Genomic DNA, 17195 nt, shown 5'->3' with positions numbered 1-17195 from the left:
ACATCATCCTCTTAAATATCGGACAGACATTTCAAACTCTCCCTGAATATTCAAAACTAGGAGTACAATTTTCTTCAAAAATTTGTTTCTCATATTCTTCCTGATTTTAGCAATGTGGATTCTCCATCCCAATTTCTATGGTTAACATCATAGAAATCATCTACAAATTTTCTTTCTCTGACCCTAGACATCACTAGATAAGAGGGGAAACAAAGGTCTTAAGCCTTCCTTTCAAAATATACACAGGGTCTAATCACTTTTTACAACTCTACCACTAGCACAGCGGTCCAAGCCACTTCAACTCAATTTTTGTTGCAGCCTCCTATGTGGTGTCCTCGCTTCACTCTAGCCCCTATCACATTTTCCATCAAGCATCCAGATAAAGACCATTTTTAAACATAAATCAGATCCTGTCGGCCCTCTGCTGAAACCCTTCAGGGGCTCACCTCAGTCAAAAGTAAAGTCAAAGCAGTTTCATTAACCTACAAAGCCATACAAAAAATACTCACTTCCATTTCCTTCTGAGACCGAATCTCCTTTTTTCCTAAACACTTTCACTCTTAAGCCTTCTATGTAGAACACTCCACTTTTCCCAACCCTCGCTTTCTCAACACAGCTCTCTCTGACCACTTTATCTAAAATAGTACCTTCGGGCTTACAGTTAGAGCATTACAAAAGCAATGAAGGAAGGTGCTAATGAGGAAAGAGATGCAAACATGACCTAAACACATAGCATCGGTAGCATTTTTTTAAGTATACATACAAGCACCAGTACATTTCATCCCAAAGTGTTACCTATGCGATACCTAAGCCCTCATGCTTCACACAGCTAAAAACCACACATTACCTATCACAAAATTTGCTTTTCTTGTGCTTCAGTAATGATAGCACTGTACCATAAGATATACTGTGTTTACTTTATATTGCACACCCAAGTAATATAAACTCCATGAATGAATACCGAAATATTGCTTTCATCACTGTCATTCACTACTGCAATTCCCACAGCATAGAACAATGCCTGGCATATGCTATAGTGAAAAAAAAATTTTTTTTGCTTTTAAAATTACATTCAAGTGAGTTCTTCTCAAATCAATGTCTTAGCTCTAATGATATGCGATTCTTTTCACAGTTACACAATTATCGCCAGGCATGGTGTTTCACAATTATAATCCTAGTACTCAGGAGGCTGAGGCAGGAGGATCATCCAGAGTTCAAGGCCAGCCTGGGCTCCATAGTAAGTTCAAGGCCAGCCTTGAACTACACAGCGAGACCGTCTCAACACATACATACATGCACGTGCACACGAACAAGCACACAGAAAAAAGAAAATTAGGTTCTTGGAAAAAAAACTCAAAATAACTATTAGGTCTTCTAATTTCAATGTATCATTCCATAGATTACTTGCTGGCCACAAGGAAAAGGTTGATTTTACAATGGAATTATCACTAAGCCAGAAAGTGAGCATTATATCAAATTTTGGATAAGGCAAACATCATGCACTCCTGATACGGTGCCACGGGATGTACATTATCATGTATAAACTCTCTGATATAGCAACCTCCGTTTGACTATAAACTTAGGGAAAACAAACCAAATAACAGTGTAGAGGTTTGTTCTATAGCACACTGCCTAAAAATGGAAAAGTAGCTTTTCTAGATCAAAAGATTTGAGGCAGACAAAAATCTAAGTGGATCTCCAAGCCAAACCGGTGACATTCATTGTACGAAATGTGAGGATTTACAGTCCAATATTTAACTTGGGTGAACTGTACTGTTCGTATGATTTTTTTTTTTTTTTTTTTGTAATTGGGAATCTTCAGGGCCTCGCGCTTTCCACGCAGGCGCCGTGCCGCTGAGCTATATACCGCCGACCCCCTGTATGAATACTTTTAAAAATGCTAAGGCTATCTTATTAACATCTTCTAGCTTTTATAATGCTCTAAGTGAAACACAGAATTACCTGAGTCTCTTGTGCTGAGGAAAGATCTCCAACACTCCTCGCAGTCCCTGCAAACTCCACCTACACAGCAGCACCCCCAGAGAAGGCGCTGAGACCGAGCGCTTTGTTCTCCCGCCAGGCGGTCTCCGGCCGCCATCTTGAATGCGGCAACGCGGGAGTGAAGAGCGGTCCGCTACTTTCGCCTCAAAAGACAAGCTTTGCCAGAGCGCAAAGCACGCAGGCGCCAAGGAATCAAACCAAGACCCAAACTACCTCCGTCCCCACATTAGCTCACATAAAGGGAGCCAAAACCCACTGGATACTTCGAAAAAATTTAATGTGCAAGAACCGGAAGCAAGAAATGCTAGCTCTTTTAAAGGAAAACATGGGCGGCCCTGAAAAGGGCCTTTGGTTGATGTTAAGTTTTGGTAGGAAACAGATGAGATTTAGCCGCCGAAGCCGTAGAGCGTGCGTCCCTGGCGCTTGAGCGCGTAGACCACGTCCATGGCGGTGACTGTCTTGCGCTTGGCGTGCTCCGTGTAGGTGACGGCGTCACGGATTACGTTCTCCAGGAACACCTTCAGCACCCCGCGCGTCTCCTCGTAGATAAGGCCGGAGATGCGCTTGACACCGCCGCGCCGGGCCAGTCGACGGATAGCGGGCTTGGTGATGCCCTGGATGTTGTCGCGAAGCACCTTACGATGGCGCTTAGCACCACCTTTCCCAAGACCCTTTCCTCCTTTGCCACGTCCAGACATGTTGAAACCACTAAAAGACTTCAGAAAAGTGACGCTATGCGGCTATAATACTGCTTATATGCATCGATTGCGGACCTAATTGAGGACTGCAGACCGCGGGTGCACTTTGGTCCCGCCTTCGCAGACTGCATGGTGACGTCACCAATGACCCGGATTGTGTTCCCTCAGCGCGCTTGCCAGGGAAGTCCCACCTAAGAGTCTTCTACGGGAAGAGGATCTTTCCTGGCCTTGTGTCTAAGTCAGACTAACGAAGCTAAGGTTTCTTAAGTAATTGTCACTTGTGTCTCTTTAGGACGACTGCACCAGAACTGCTTGCCGCAGCCTCGGACGAAAGAAAGAGGCAAGATTTGTGCGCTCCCGCTCCTCTCACTGCTGTTAGGGACGGAAACGCTCCCGGGGAGGAATCTGAGAAATGCCACATTCGCTCTCTCCTTCGCCTCAAGTTTTCTCCGGAACGCAAATTTGTAGTTGCTTAGCGATTCCGTAGTATTATTCTTGCCGGCTGCGCAGAGATCCTAGTTCCATTACACGTGTCCTCGCCCCCCCCCGACTTTATTAAAATCTGCAATGTCCATTTCCGTATCTAAGCCTCCTTTCATATCTGCACCCAGCTATTTATGAGCGCTAATGGTTGTGTCTTTAAGCTTTGCTTTTTGTTTGATGCCGACACGACTTTCCAAACAATACGCACCCTGTGATCTCCACGTATGAAAAAGGCGACTTCCTGCTGGTTGGTGAGTCTCATGATGAGATCATGCAAGAGCAGAGTTAACAGTATTGTTAGGAGGAAGCCATTCCTAGGTAGCAGAGTGGCGCAGCGGAAGCGTGCTGGGCCCATAACCCAGAGGTCGATGGATCGAAACCATCCTCTGCTAAGTTGTTTTCATCCCTTTTATTGAGCTAAAATCCAATTGGTTACTTTAAGAAAACAAACTACATCCGGATACTTGAAAACAAATTACGGAAACTGAAACAGCGTCTCAAAAATACATTTAAAACTTTTGAAGATCTGCACCTTTCTTGGATTCCTATGTATCATTAATTTGTCCTCTCAATAAATTAGATTTATGGTTATCAAAATGCTTATAACACCATTGTCAGCCGGTTATCACAAATCCATGTTGTCCTGTGAAGCCGAAAAAAGTCTGAAATCGGCTGAGTGACACGGATGAAGACGGGTACAAGTAAATATTTTCAACATAGTACTATTTCCTTAAAAAGACTGTCCACTAAGTGTAATAAAGGAAATTGGTGGATGTAGCCATGACCACCACTGATTCAGGGGAGTACTTATGTAACTCGACATATACTCACAGTTCCAATTTTATCACAGCAAAGGATATAATGCAGGAAACAGATGTAGACAGCTGAAGGCTGAGGAAGGTTTTCTTTCCAGTCTTCAATGACAACACACATATGCTTTCTCTTGAGCTGTGATCTGCATGTCAGCCGTACTCTTCAAACAAAGTCCACTTGAATATGGAGTCAGAGGTGCTAAAGGGAGCTAGTCACTGGCTACCATATGACCAGCAATGGGGTGGACCCTTAGCCAGGCACCAGGTGCACATCATGAATCTTCATGTTTACTTTAAATATGCTGACAATGTGGTTTATAGCGATTTGGTGCCTCTGGAACACAGAATAACGTCTTTATCAGTAAAGGTGACTCTTCCAGCACTTTGCAGGTGTGGTCAAGGGTCCTCACCATGGTACTTATCTACAAAATTAAGTGAAAAGTGAATAAAAGAATTTTGCTGCATTAACAGTGCTGAGGCAATTGTCTCCTTCAGAATGGTGGCAAGTTTTGAGCCAAAACTCGAAGAAATACTTGCTAGAAAACCAAAGAGAGTATTGCAGGCAAAAGAAACAAATACAAAGAGGCATGAGAGTTAAGAGTTCGTAAGGAACCCTAAATAATTCAGTGAGATGGAGTATGGAGGTAAGGGAGGTTGTATGAGTGAGATGGAGTATGGAGATAAGGGAGGTTGTATGAGGGAGAGAAATTTGAAGCAAAATGTGGCTGTGTTGGGATGGATTGCTATTCACACTTAGTGAAACATAGGCCTCATTTCCAACACTGGGTAGATGAGACTGGTAACAGTGTATTGGTCACAACACTAAAAGCCAGGAAGAAAAAGACACTGCATGTCATGCAGACAATTGAGGGGCTGCATTGAAAAGCAGAAAAAACTCCCAGAGCCCTTGAGAGGCAGCTATTGTGGTAATGAAGGGTTTGGGGTTTAGGAGCTGGCAGAGCAATGAAGCTTACTACGTTGCTAACTGAAGGGCTGCAGCCTGTCTGACCAATAAGGGAACGGGCCAATAGAGAGCCTTCCCTGTTTCAGGGATCTGTGCATCCTCATGGCCAGCAGATCTAGCAAGTCTGGGAACCTGAGGTTAGATCTTCTAGGGGCCCTTTAAGGGTCAAAGATGTCAAGAAAGCTCTAGAAATTTTAGATCTTTTGAAATTTTAGATCTTATAGTACACTCTGGAGTTATGGCAAAACAGGTAAAAGGCAGGTCATAAAAGGAGTCAATATGCAATACATACATTTTTATTTTATTTTTCCTAGGCAGTAGAAAGCTTCCAAACAACTGTGAACAAAGAGTATGATCAGGTTCTCTCGTATCAAAACAAAACAAAACAAAACAAAACTATGGAATTCTTATACGTATTTGTGATTTGTTCTTTGATTAATTTATCTTTCAAAAAATATTTCACTGATTATTCAGTAGGTCACTCATGTATAGTTCTATTTATATTCTTTAGAAGCCACTTTGAAGATACCTAAGTATAGTACAACAACTGTTGATAATCTCCTACCTCTTTTGTCTGTAACTCACTATCATTTGTCTATTTGTTTTCCTGAGAAACTATCTTGTAGATAACAATATGTAAAACAATAACCATTGATAATTTCCTACCACTTTGTCTATAATTTGGTAAGCCCCCCCCTATTATTATGTTATCCTTTTACTCTTTAAAATTTAAAAAAAAATTTAAAAAAAAATTCACCTTCTAAATTGAGAGAAGGGAGATTTCGGATGATACCAAAGTCTGACCACCTCATATTGGTCATCACCACTGAAATATTATACAAAACTGAAACAAGTCTTAACACACACACACACACACACACACACACACACACACACACACATCACCCTCCACGCTCCTCCCGCCTTCATCGCCACCCATGTCAGTGGGAACTTTGTCGGTACAGAAGAAAAATCATGGAGTAGTATATAACTTCTCTTTCTCGCACACTCCAAATCTAATCATTAAATGTTTTTCAAAAACTATCCAGAAACCAACTGCTCTTCCACAGTTACACACGATGGCTTAGCCAAAAATGACATCAAATGGTCATGCAAATATTGCAAATAGTTCTTCAACCAATCTCTGTATCCAAGAAGAGAAAGATAAGTCTGTATTCAAATTTTTTGTAGAACAGAACCCTTTTTTCTTAAACTTACCTTAGAAATGACAATTCAAAAATATGTATATGGAAAATTCAGCACATTTTTATTACTCTCCTATTCTTTGCCAGCTGGTATTCCATGCACCAGGAAAAAATGGCATTTTTTTTTTTTACTAATCTAGAAAAGCCAAGTCCTACCACAAATGAGCAAGTACTGTTTCTTCATAGGATGATTTTATCGCCTCTTGTTTTGCATTGTTTCGATAATTCATTCATAAAAATTCTTAATGGTTAAAAAAAACTTTTTTTCTGTTTTGTGTTTCTTCGCTTCTAAATATAAGGAAGCTCCGAATACAGTAATGGCTCTGGACCTCTGTTCTACCGTAACCTTTTCTTTTTTAAACAGAGACTTACTGAAAAGTGCTTGGATGCCATATTGTCACAACCAGGGAACGTGCCTGGAGAATAGGGAGAGGTGACAGCCCTTGTGCTTGGGGTCCGCAGATAGCCAAGCACAGAGGCCCTGCCGTTGCTATGGTGAAACTGCCTTCCGGCTGCGGTTTCCTTAGCAACCGCGGGCGGGCGCCAGCGATCTAGAGTCTGACCCCGCTTGTGGTGAGCCTGCATGCGGAAGGAACTGTGAAAGGCTTTCTGAAAACTAACCTTTGATGCAGCCAGTATGTAATATTTTGGCATCTTTTAGGGCACATAAACTACAGTATTTCTGCTGCTGGAAGTCATAGAGGTAGCAACTTTTCTTTCCGTGAAGCAGCCGCAGACCACAGACCAAAATAATTGCCAATCTGACCTCTCATAAATCCCGCATCCGGCATCCCAAATTATCCACATCATCTACAGTTTTCATTTTTCCGCTAATTAAAGGTATGGGGGGTCAGAACGTCACTGCCTTTTTGTTATTATTAAATGAGTTTTTTAAAATTCCAGCCTGGACAATTTGCTATTAAATACAGTACTTTCTATATGTTATAGCAAAAAGCTTGAAGGCAGTGACCACGTGGCCTAACGGATAAGGCGTCTGACTTCGGATCAGAAGATTGAGGGTTCGAATCCCTTCGTGGTTAATGAAGGTTCCTGTTTTCCTTTTTCTTTGTATGACTACTCCTAGATCACTTTATCTCTTTTTTCTTTGTATGACAACTCCTAGATCACTTTGTCTCTTTAAAAGGAAAATATTGCTCGTTCTCTGCGTTTTTCAAACTTTTCCTTTGTTCCTCTTCTTTAAAGGGAAGGAAGATAGCAGTCTCAAAAGGTCTTGAGAGAACTGATGCTGGAGTGAAGAGAGAAAATCAAAACTGAAATTAGGCTTCTGATATCTTGAGGGTCTCAAAATCTCTCCAGATTTGGGTTCTGAGCGTCTGGGCTTCAGATATTTCTGTGCCTCTTGAAAAAGGAAATCGTCTCTATAAACCACACCGAACCCTCTTGACCAACTAAGTCTAAAGACTGAGGCCTGGTGATCATCGCAGTGGGAAACAAGTCTCTCCCGCCAGGCTTCGCGGGCTGGCACAACCTCCAGATTTCTAGTCCGAGCCTGTACAAGGTCTTGGGTTACTGCTCGAGCCCATGTCACTGGTTCTCATTCTTCCCTTCCTTTTTCATCTGAACATTTTTTGCTTTGGTTTCATTGGCATTAAAGGGATGAGAGCAGCTCATAGTCAATCCTAAATTGCAGAGCTGAAAAATTAAGGCCGTTAAAAGAGCCCAGTTGTTTGTGCTGTGTGTGTATAAACAGGAAGTCAGGAAAACACACATGCAACATATGTAACTACACATGTCCTGTACCTCCATATCTGAATGCAATAATGACCGTCGGAGAAGAAGACATTCCAACTGCTCCTGTCATGATGGAACATGTAGACTCCAGACGGGGATATTGCTTGCTTCATGTGGAGGCCAGGAGTGTTTTGCCAGATCAGTGGTGGCAAGCCTATGGCTTCCTCCTTCCTTAGCCGCTGTTCTAGGCACTAGCATTTCGGAAGGTAGGATCTAGAATTCTCCGATCTGGTGAATAAAGAAAACCGAAATCCATGTCCCTAAGAAGTTTGGGGGGGAAGAGGAGGAGGAAGAAGGCAACAGAGAAATCACAAAAAAAGAATAATTGGATAAAGTAAATTGTATATTAGGAGAGAGCATGTTAAAGGGTGTTAAATTATGTCATTTTGCCAATATCAACCTTTTTTGAGTTAAAGGCACTGGAAGCACAGTAGGTATAAAAAGATCTCTCTGACTTTCCTTCTTTTCTTAAAAGCAAGAGACAAAAATTCACATTTGAATGATGCCCACCCTAAGCCCTAAATCAAAGGAGAATGATAATTCTTTTTCTTTCCTTTTCTTTTCTTTTTTTAAAGACGAGGTCCCCTCTATGCAGTTCAGGCTAGCTTTGAACTCACTATGTAACCCAAACTGGCTTTGAACTTGCAGTGATCCTCCTGCCTCAAACTCCCAAGTACTGAGATTACACACATGCACCACCACGCCTATGCAACATGTATATGGACGAAGAGAGAAGCAGCCACTGACAGCCAAGAACTTGTCTGGCATTAAGGGCTCAACCCTGCTGAAACTAAGAGAAAGCCTCACCCCAGTCATCTCCTGTTGGACATACCAAGGACAGGGACAGCCATTTTGTGACCACTATCAAGATAAACACAGGAGTGCATAGTCATGTGAAAGTGCAAGTTTAATAAAATATGAGCATTGTCCCTGGAAATGACCAAAACCCACTCCGCCCTGGCTTCTGTAGGTGATTACGGCTTCTTCATCCTTAATAGGTTTCATCCTGCTTTGTCCTCTCACCTGCTACATAACAATTCTCAGGACATCCAGTCACAGAGATACTGAGACAATTAATGGCCCACCATGGCTTTTTGTCTCCCTTAGTGCAATAAGTCAATCAAATTAACCTTGCTCAATTACAGGTGTGTTTATGTTGGCCCTTACCCAATGAGCTTGAATTTTAAAACACCCATCATCACAGAAATCAAAGCAGCTAACTTTTATGTTACACCTGCCCTTTGTCTAGCACAACACCAGATCAAGAGAAGACAGGTTAAAAACCAGAAGACAACCCTCACATCCCGTACCGTAGCAAAGTCATCCACTGTGCTGTATTTTAGCATTTCAGTATTTTGGTTCAGATGTAGGATGCTTTAGGCAAAATGGCAGTTTTTTATTTTGATTATTAGTTTTATCAATCTTGTTATCTTTTGGTGGAGTACAATATAACTTTTAATGGTCCAAAAATCTTTTATTTAGGAGTAACACAGTACATGCGACCAGTCCCTTACTGAGTACTCATTTAGGATGAGAATGAAATAATTATGGAGTGCTTTGCTGTACGTGCCTAAATATATAATAAATATTTGCTCATATTCTATCTCCTTAATATAAAATCATGGCATTCACCAGCCTCAGTGCTACATATTTGTAGTCCTAGCTACCCAGGAGACTGAGGAAGGAGGACATCTGAGCCCAGGAGCTCAGGACCAGGCTGGGCAATATGGCAAGACCTCATCTCTTAAAAATAAATAAAAGAATGTGGTACTGGCATTTCTGGATTAAAGAGTGTATATACTGTTTATGCTTTTAATATAAATTCTTTTTTATTTTGATATAATTAAGCTTATTGGTACATTTAGGTATACATAAAGATCTTATTCATCATAAGGAAACTGTATCATATTAATATAAATTCTTAATCATCCTCCAGAAAGGATTTTTAATTTACAATTCCTCCAGGAAGCCAGGCATGGTGATGCATGCCTGTAATCCCAGCACTAGGGAAGCTGAGGCAGGAGAATCACTGCCAGTTTAAGACTATCCTGGGCTACATAATGAGTTGAAGTCCAGCCCAAACTATATAGCAAGAGCCTGTTATAAAACAAAACAACAACAAAAACAAAAACAATGCCTCCAGAAAAGAGGTTCATTAGTTACCAAACAAAAGCCAGGATTTATCATACCACTTTCCAGTATTTCTGAATGATGTAGAGGCTCACAGTGAGATTAGGGGGGCTTACTCAGGCACTGTGGTGGATTAACTAATAGTCACCCTGTAATACCCAGTTGAACTGAATCAGGGCGGTGCTGGGTGTGGAAAGCCCACCTGAGGATTGTTGCCAACAGCATAAAAGGAAAACTGGAGAGAAAGATGATGTGCTGTTGATTCTCCTGGAGAAGCTTCTCACACTGGTTTTCCTGATATGAACTCCACTCATGTTCTCATCATGAGAGGAGCTCAAGTCTTTGCTACTGCTGAGAATGGCTACTATTTTTTTCAGGCAAGCTCTGGTCTTTACCTTGAGCATCACTTTATGGCTCCAGTGCAGATCCCTCAGCCTGCTGGCACAGATCTTTCATCCACTGGTGCAGACTTTCTAGCTTCCACCACTGACCTTTGGGCCTTCCTCATGCAGATCCTTCATACAGACCTCCATGAGACATTGTCATGTGCTCTAGGCTCCAGTGGGACTTATAGGGGGCATTGCCATGGGCTCTATGTCTCCAGGTGGACTCATGCAGGACGTTGCTGTGGGATCCAGGCCCTCTAATGGATTCTTTGGGTCTCTACTGTATGGACAGATCTCCCATATTCTTTTGCATTTGACTCTTTGAGTGAATATTATAAAGTCTTATAAATGATAGGTCCTGTATTAAATTGTTTCCCTTACAAACCCTGTCTACAACAAGCACTTAAAAAAATTATGCAGCTTTGATTTATGTATTGTGTATTTTGTACATTACCCACTAACAATGTAGCCACTAATAATTTACCAATAGCAGCCTAACTATGTTTCCCTTCTGTTTTAACACAGTATCTGAAGCTCCTGAACTGTACCTGGAAGCTGTCAACATACAGCCAAAAAGGCTGATGGATATTAGCAGGAAAACCAAACTAGGAAACAGCAGTCAGGGATCATATGAATGGAGATATTTGAGCAAAGGTAAAGATTTGGCCCAAGTAAATATCTGCTAAGAATGCCAGGAAGTGGGAATGAGAACAAGAGCAAAGGCCCAGAGGTCGGACTGTAGCTGTATGTTCAGGAAAGGACCAGAAGCCAGGGTGGCTTGTAGAGCCGTCAAAGAGACTGGCAGGAGTTGAAAAGGCCACAGGAAGGCAGATCACCTGGGTTTCCAGGCTATGACATAACGTGGGCTTTTATGTCCAGTGAAAGACAAGGGTGGACGGTTTGGAACAGGCAAGGGAGAGCATCTGACCTTTCTTTCAGCATCGTCATGCTAGTTGCTGGTTGCTGGTTGCTGAGTGCAGGACCTATTGTAAGGGTGAGGTGGGATGGAGGCAGAGGAGTCAGGAGGCCTGGACTTCAGTGGCCACAGTGGAAGTGAGGAGAAACCACCTGCTTCTGGATATATTGTAAATAAAGAAGGGAAAGACATACATCTTTTCTATTAAGTGTATTTATTTTTAATGGTAAGGGAAAATAAGTTATTTGTTTTTAAAGGAGGTGGGTCTCAGAGACAAGACTCTCACTTTGTAACACTACAAAAGTCACAAAAGTAGACAGGTGTGGGGTGCACAGCTGTAGTCTCAGCACTCGAGAAGTCAAGACAAGAGGGCCACACCAAGTTTGAGGTCTGGCCAGGGTTTGTACTAAGTTCAAGCTCAGCTTGAACTAGAAAAATTAGACCCTGTCTGAAAAAGCCAAAAAATAATTTTTTAAAAAAATTCATTTGATAGATATTACAAGGAGTAAAGAATAGCCTGGTACATCCTAGCTGGACAAGGTTTCACTCCCTTTTCTCCCTCCATGAACACACACACAAACACATACACACATACACACGCGCACACACACACTATGCCTTTAAGCATTTGTTGTACAATATCTGTTGAATGTTTAAAATGCTCAGGTCTGAAGACAGAAGGGTAAAAAAGTCATACTCCTGTTACCTTCTTCTTAGGAAAGTGAGGGCACCTGGAAGGGGTAGGTAGAACTGCTCAGATGCCCATGGCATCAAATACATCTGATTCTTTGCTGGGAAAAAAGCAAAATATACAAACCTCATCAGCCAATTCTTGAAGACTCCATGTTGGTTTCCAGTCCAAACTGAATTACCTCTACCCTGAGCCTTCATTTCCAAGATTAAATAAGTCAGAGTTTGTAAACCATGTTTAGGCCACATATACTACAGGTAAAATTCAAAAATAGGTACTGCCTCAAAAACCACACTTATCTTTCAGTCATCATGAGGCTATGGGAGAACTACATGCTTTACCAAACTGTATTTCAGAAGCATTTTCCTGTCTAAAGTCTTAATTCAGTCACAGGGTTAAAAATTGCTGAAAAACTGCATTGCTTCAAGCACTTGTAAAACAGCCTTGGTTCCCGATAAAGATAGACTGGTTACGTGAAGGTGTTTTTATCAACTAGTGTGTGTTCTCCACAGTAGTTTTCTCATCTGTATCTATATCTGGTACAGAGGAGAAATGTTCAGCGAGTTCATCTTTATGGTCCTGCAAATGTCACTCTACTCTGTATAGACAACCTCTTTCTGTAGTATACTATAAAGTGAAAATAGGCAACCGATGAGATTCTGTGGGATTATATGATAAAATTAAGATGCAAGTCACAGCAAATGATCAAAGAATTAAATAGGCACTCGGATGCTTGGGAAAGATCTTCCATTAAAATTAATTCAACTAAAATATAAGGAGTATTTCCGTTTGCGGATCTGTAATGGGGGATAACTTTCCTCTGCATCTTGCAGAAAGATTATGCCAGCAAGGAGCAGAGCCTCTTGATCGGAAGAGCACGGTACGGGAAGCAGAGTTGAGTTCCTGAAAGGCAGGACCTGCTACCAAGTCAAACTGGTTCACAGAGGGAGCTACGGACTTGGAAATGTGCATGGGATTTGACAAGTGAGAAGTACTTGACAAACTCTGCCAGACAGAGGAGTCCCAACTAGAGCAAGTAAGACACTGGGTCAAGTAGGGCCAGTGGTGCTCAACCCCGGGGACCCAACGGGGCTACCCGTGAGCAAGATAACACCGACCGCTGGGCCCCACCCTGGAATTCTGACTTCTTTGAGCCCAGGTGAGGTGACCAGGGAACACAGAGAGAGAACTCGCCCGGAAGGACAGGGGTCTGTGCTGAGAGGAGAGCAGCGACCAGCGACGGGTGGCCTGGGCGATCCGTTGCCACCGAGCAAGTACCAGTCTGCACAACGTGGAGCGGCTGCTAAATCTCGTGACCTCCGAGCCTCTATAAAAAGAAACGGGAGCAAGTATGCACCACGGACAGGGAAAGGGGCTAAAACCTCGCTCTCACAGCAGTGGAGAGCCAACCGACGAGGATGGGATTCGAACCCACGCGTGCAGAGCACAATGGATTAGCAGTCCATCGCCTTAACCACTCGGCCACCTCGTCACAGATACTACACTTTGTACATAGTTTCGTGTTTCTTTATCAAATACAATGTTTGTTTTTTTCCTTTACGTGTTTTTTTCCTGCCTTCCTTTTTGAAGAAGTCGAACTTCATTTCACAACCTGTATTGTTTTACCGCGTGATTTCGTTGATGACCCCAATCTCTTTTCTCTCTTTAAATGGCCGTCTTACTTTCATAAGAAAAGAAAAAAAAAAAAAAATTAAATGAGTTTGGGAGAAGGCGCGGGCCTGAGTACCACAAAGTACTGTACCCTTCCTCAGGGAAAAAGACCAGAGAAATCAACCGAGAAGAATGGGGTTTATGACTGCTTTTGTTTTGGGTTTTTTTGTTTCTTTGTTTGTTTTGTCTTTTTGAGACAGGGTCTCGCTATGCAGTTTAGGTTGGCCTTGAGCTCACTTTGTATCCCAGGCTGGCCTTGCACTCGAAACGATGCTCCTGCCTCAGCCTCCCGAGTGCTGGGATTACAGGCGTGTACCACCACACCCGGCCTGCTTTTATTTTTAAACACAAATTGGATTTTGTCGTTTCTACGGGGCTACAAACGTTAACAGCATCATTAAACCAATTATTGTCACCGTGGCCTCCCAGAAAGCTCCTAGGCAGGGTTCTCAGAAGGACGCCAGGCATGTGACCTTAGTGCCTTTTAGAGACACACGCCTGGCCTCTGTGAAGCTCACCAGGGTATTGTGTCGAAGCTGGAAGAAGGGCAAGCTGGTCAAGCAGTGCTTGGTTTTGAACGGCAGATCACAGATTTTGTACTTTATCTTACAGAACTGTGTGTGGGCCTTGCAGGCGGCTGGGAGTGTTTTATTTTGTGCAGGTAAATGTGACACAAATTATAATTTGGTATTGGTGTTTAGTGTTCCTGTTACCTATTTCTGTGACAAGCAAAAGACCACCAGGAATGCTCTGCTGCCAGGTCCGTTGAATCTATTAGTCCTGCTACTGCGGAGGACACACCATGAGAAAGAGAACATCTAAGGGAAAAGATATTTTAAAGGTTACTGTAGAGTCTGAGTTCCTGTGGGGTGGCTTGGAGAAGGTGTAAGGAAGCAGGCTGTGTCTAGACTGGATGCTATCAGAAAAAAGAGGGAAATTTCCAACTAGGAATCTGGGTAAATTGTATCCCGAAGAAGATAAAAATAGAATGAAGTTATAACTACAAAAGCAGTGGTCTGTCCTGTGTCAGACAGGGATGTTTGGCATGTTGGTGTTTGCAGAGTAACATTGTCCTACTATCTGTGCTTAGTCAGGGTTATAAAATGTGGTGTTTGTTGTTTCTATCTCATTTCATCATAATGAGAAAGGTCAGGCTGATATTGAAGTTCTGAGATGATGTTCCAGAAGAAAACTCTGTGGCCCAGAAGGGAAGGCCAGGCCAGCTGCAGACCACTCCTTGGCCTGTTGAACAGAGTAGCCAGGGGCTCCTTTTTCTTTCTCACTTGTAATCAGTATCATTATTTTTTAATTATGTGTGTATGTGTTACAATGTGATGTAACAAAAGAAATAAGATATTGAGGATGAAAGAAAAACAAAGACAAAATTTGGAATATCAGAATTCAGAGGTACCTCAGACGAGAGCCAGGCATGGTGGTGCACACCTCTGCTCCCAGCACTCTGAGAGGCTAAAACAACATTACAAAATCAAGTCCAACAGGACGATTTACTCACTTAGCAGATCCTGTCTCAAAAAAGGTATGAGGATATACCTCAGTGTAAAGGCCCTGGGTTGATCCCTAGTACTGCAAAAACAATAAAATAAGGAAAAATTTTAAAATTAGGCTAAAACAAGTAGAATATATGAAGTTACAACCTTAAAGGCTTAAATAGAAAAGATAAACTATTTATGGAAAAAAAAAAACACATTATTTGGTCTTGGCAGTGTGGGGGTTAGGGTTTATAAGGCATAATAAGCAAACTGAGGCCGAGGGTCCATTGGTTCTTTCATTCATTCAGTCTTTGATATTTATTGAGCATCCTATATGTGCCAGTCACTGTTCTAGGAACAGGCGTACACACTTCACACAGTTTCCTGCCCTGATGATTATTATGTAAAAAATATGCAATAAATAATTGAAAACCAAAATATACAGTATGTCAGAGGTGGTAGATGCATTGGGACTGTGGCAACTTGAACAGATTGGTCAGGAAAAACTTAGCCCACTAGTTCTCATGCTGCATTGCACAATCGAATCCATAGGGAACTTTTGAGAAATATTCATGTCAGGCCATCATCCCTAGAGATTTTGTTCCACATACTCAGGAATGATGTGAGAAGAGCAGCAGTAAAAGGGCTTAAGTACCGGCTTAGTTATAACAGAAAATACACAAAGGAAAATTTGAAGAAGAAGGATGAGGAGGACGAGGAGGAGGAGGAGGAGAAGGAGGAGGAGCTGAGCCAGAGAGCATGTTCCCAATTAGAAAGTGCCAGAGACTTGCACTCAGTACAGCAAAACAATGTGCCTACAAAGTCCTAGGCAAGGCTCGTTCTGCTTTAAGCTCCTCGGGTTATTTAAACCCCAGTGAGGTAGGCACTCTTCTTGTACAATCCCTTTCCTGTGAATATGGGCTGAACTTTGTGACTTGCTTCTAACGGGTAGACTACTGAAAATGTGATTGGATGATTGGCGCGACCTCCATCTCACAATAGAACTGAACATTCCTTCTCAGTTCACTCACCCTGATGAAACAAGCTGCGGCACAGATGAGGCCTACAGGGGGAGAAATTAAGGGTGGACCACGGCCCACAGCCAGCAAGTGATGGAGACTCACAGTCCAGTGACAGCTAAGAAGCTACCCCTGCCATCAAAAATGTATGTTTGGAAGTGGATCCTGCCGAACTGAGTCCAGAGACAATCCAGCCAACACCTTGACCTCAGACTGTAAACAATACAGAAGTAGAGGACCCTGTGAAGTTGCTGTTCAAGTTCTTCCTATCATGCCATGACCAGAATAAGCAGATGTAGGCTGAACACTGTCTCCCAAAAAAGGCCCACATCCATGATGGAGGCTAAATACACTAGAAAGAGTTTAGAGGGCTTTTTCTGGAACCCTTTTAGAGGCCAGAGCAATTCCTGGGGCTCTTGGTTTGTTGTCACTGAGCACACTGGAGTAGATGTTTTGAACTGTTGAGAGTTAATAGAAAGAATTTGAGGTTCCATGAACACCTTGGATTGCTGCATTCGAAGTCCAAAGTGAAGTTCAAACCTCATAAAACAAACCTTCAAAGGAAGACTTGCATCTGGTCAGTAGACCTTGAAATTATTTCAGGAATGGACTTAACCTAAGGAGGAGCATTAATAGAGAGCCTGTGTATGGAGACAATGGAACTTCTCAGATAGGCAGGCTTCTGACATATGAACCCTTAACCACTCCTGCACATAATTAACTTACAGTGGCGAGCAGTCATGGTGCATGCCTGTAATCCTAGCATTTGGGAGGCTGAGGCATGAGGATCTCAGTGAGCTCCATGGTAGCCTAGGCTACATAATGAATTCAAAGCCAGCCTGGACTACATAGAGAGATCATGTCTCAAAAAAACAACCGGGGGCTGGGGATTTAGCTCAGCGGCAAAAGCGCCTGCCTGGCAAGCGCAAGGTCGTGAGTTCGGTTCCCGGTACCGGAGAAAAACCAAAAAAGAAAAA

General features: G+C 42.5%; 1 protein-coding gene and 3 non-coding genes across 4 annotated transcripts in view; 2 read left to right on the top strand and 2 right to left on the bottom strand.

Annotated features, from left to right (window-relative positions):
• Nucleotides 1-2829, bottom strand: part of LOC102014901 — a 33204-nt gene extending 30375 nt beyond the window's left edge. The window contains exon 1 of the mRNA XM_013503802.1: nt 2414-2829. Within this exon, the coding sequence (XP_013359256.1) occupies nt 2414-2699 (286 nt within the window). The 5' untranslated portion in view covers nt 2700-2829. The remainder of the gene's footprint in view (nt 1-2413) is intronic.
• A 673-nt stretch (nt 2830-3502) lies between these two features.
• Nucleotides 3503-3574, top strand: Trnam-cau. Its single transcript has one exon. It is a non-coding gene; the product is annotated as a tRNA-Met (tRNA).
• Nucleotides 3575-7130: 3556 nt separating this feature from the next.
• Nucleotides 7131-7203, top strand: Trnar-ucg. Its single transcript has one exon. It is a non-coding gene; the product is annotated as a tRNA-Arg (tRNA).
• A 6245-nt stretch (nt 7204-13448) lies between these two features.
• Trnas-gcu lies at nt 13449-13530 on the bottom strand. The gene has a single exon. It is a non-coding gene; the product is annotated as a tRNA-Ser (tRNA).
• Between the last annotated feature and the right edge of the window lie 3665 nt (nt 13531-17195).

Source organism: Chinchilla lanigera, unplaced genomic scaffold (genome assembly GCF_000276665.1).
Source record: "Chinchilla lanigera isolate Chin_1 unplaced genomic scaffold, ChiLan1.0 scaffold00082, whole genome shotgun sequence".
Classification (NCBI taxonomy): Eukaryota; Metazoa; Chordata; class Mammalia; order Rodentia; family Chinchillidae; genus Chinchilla; species Chinchilla lanigera.
Note: the sequence above shows the minus strand (reverse complement) of the source record. Positions and strands in the feature narration are given on the sequence as shown.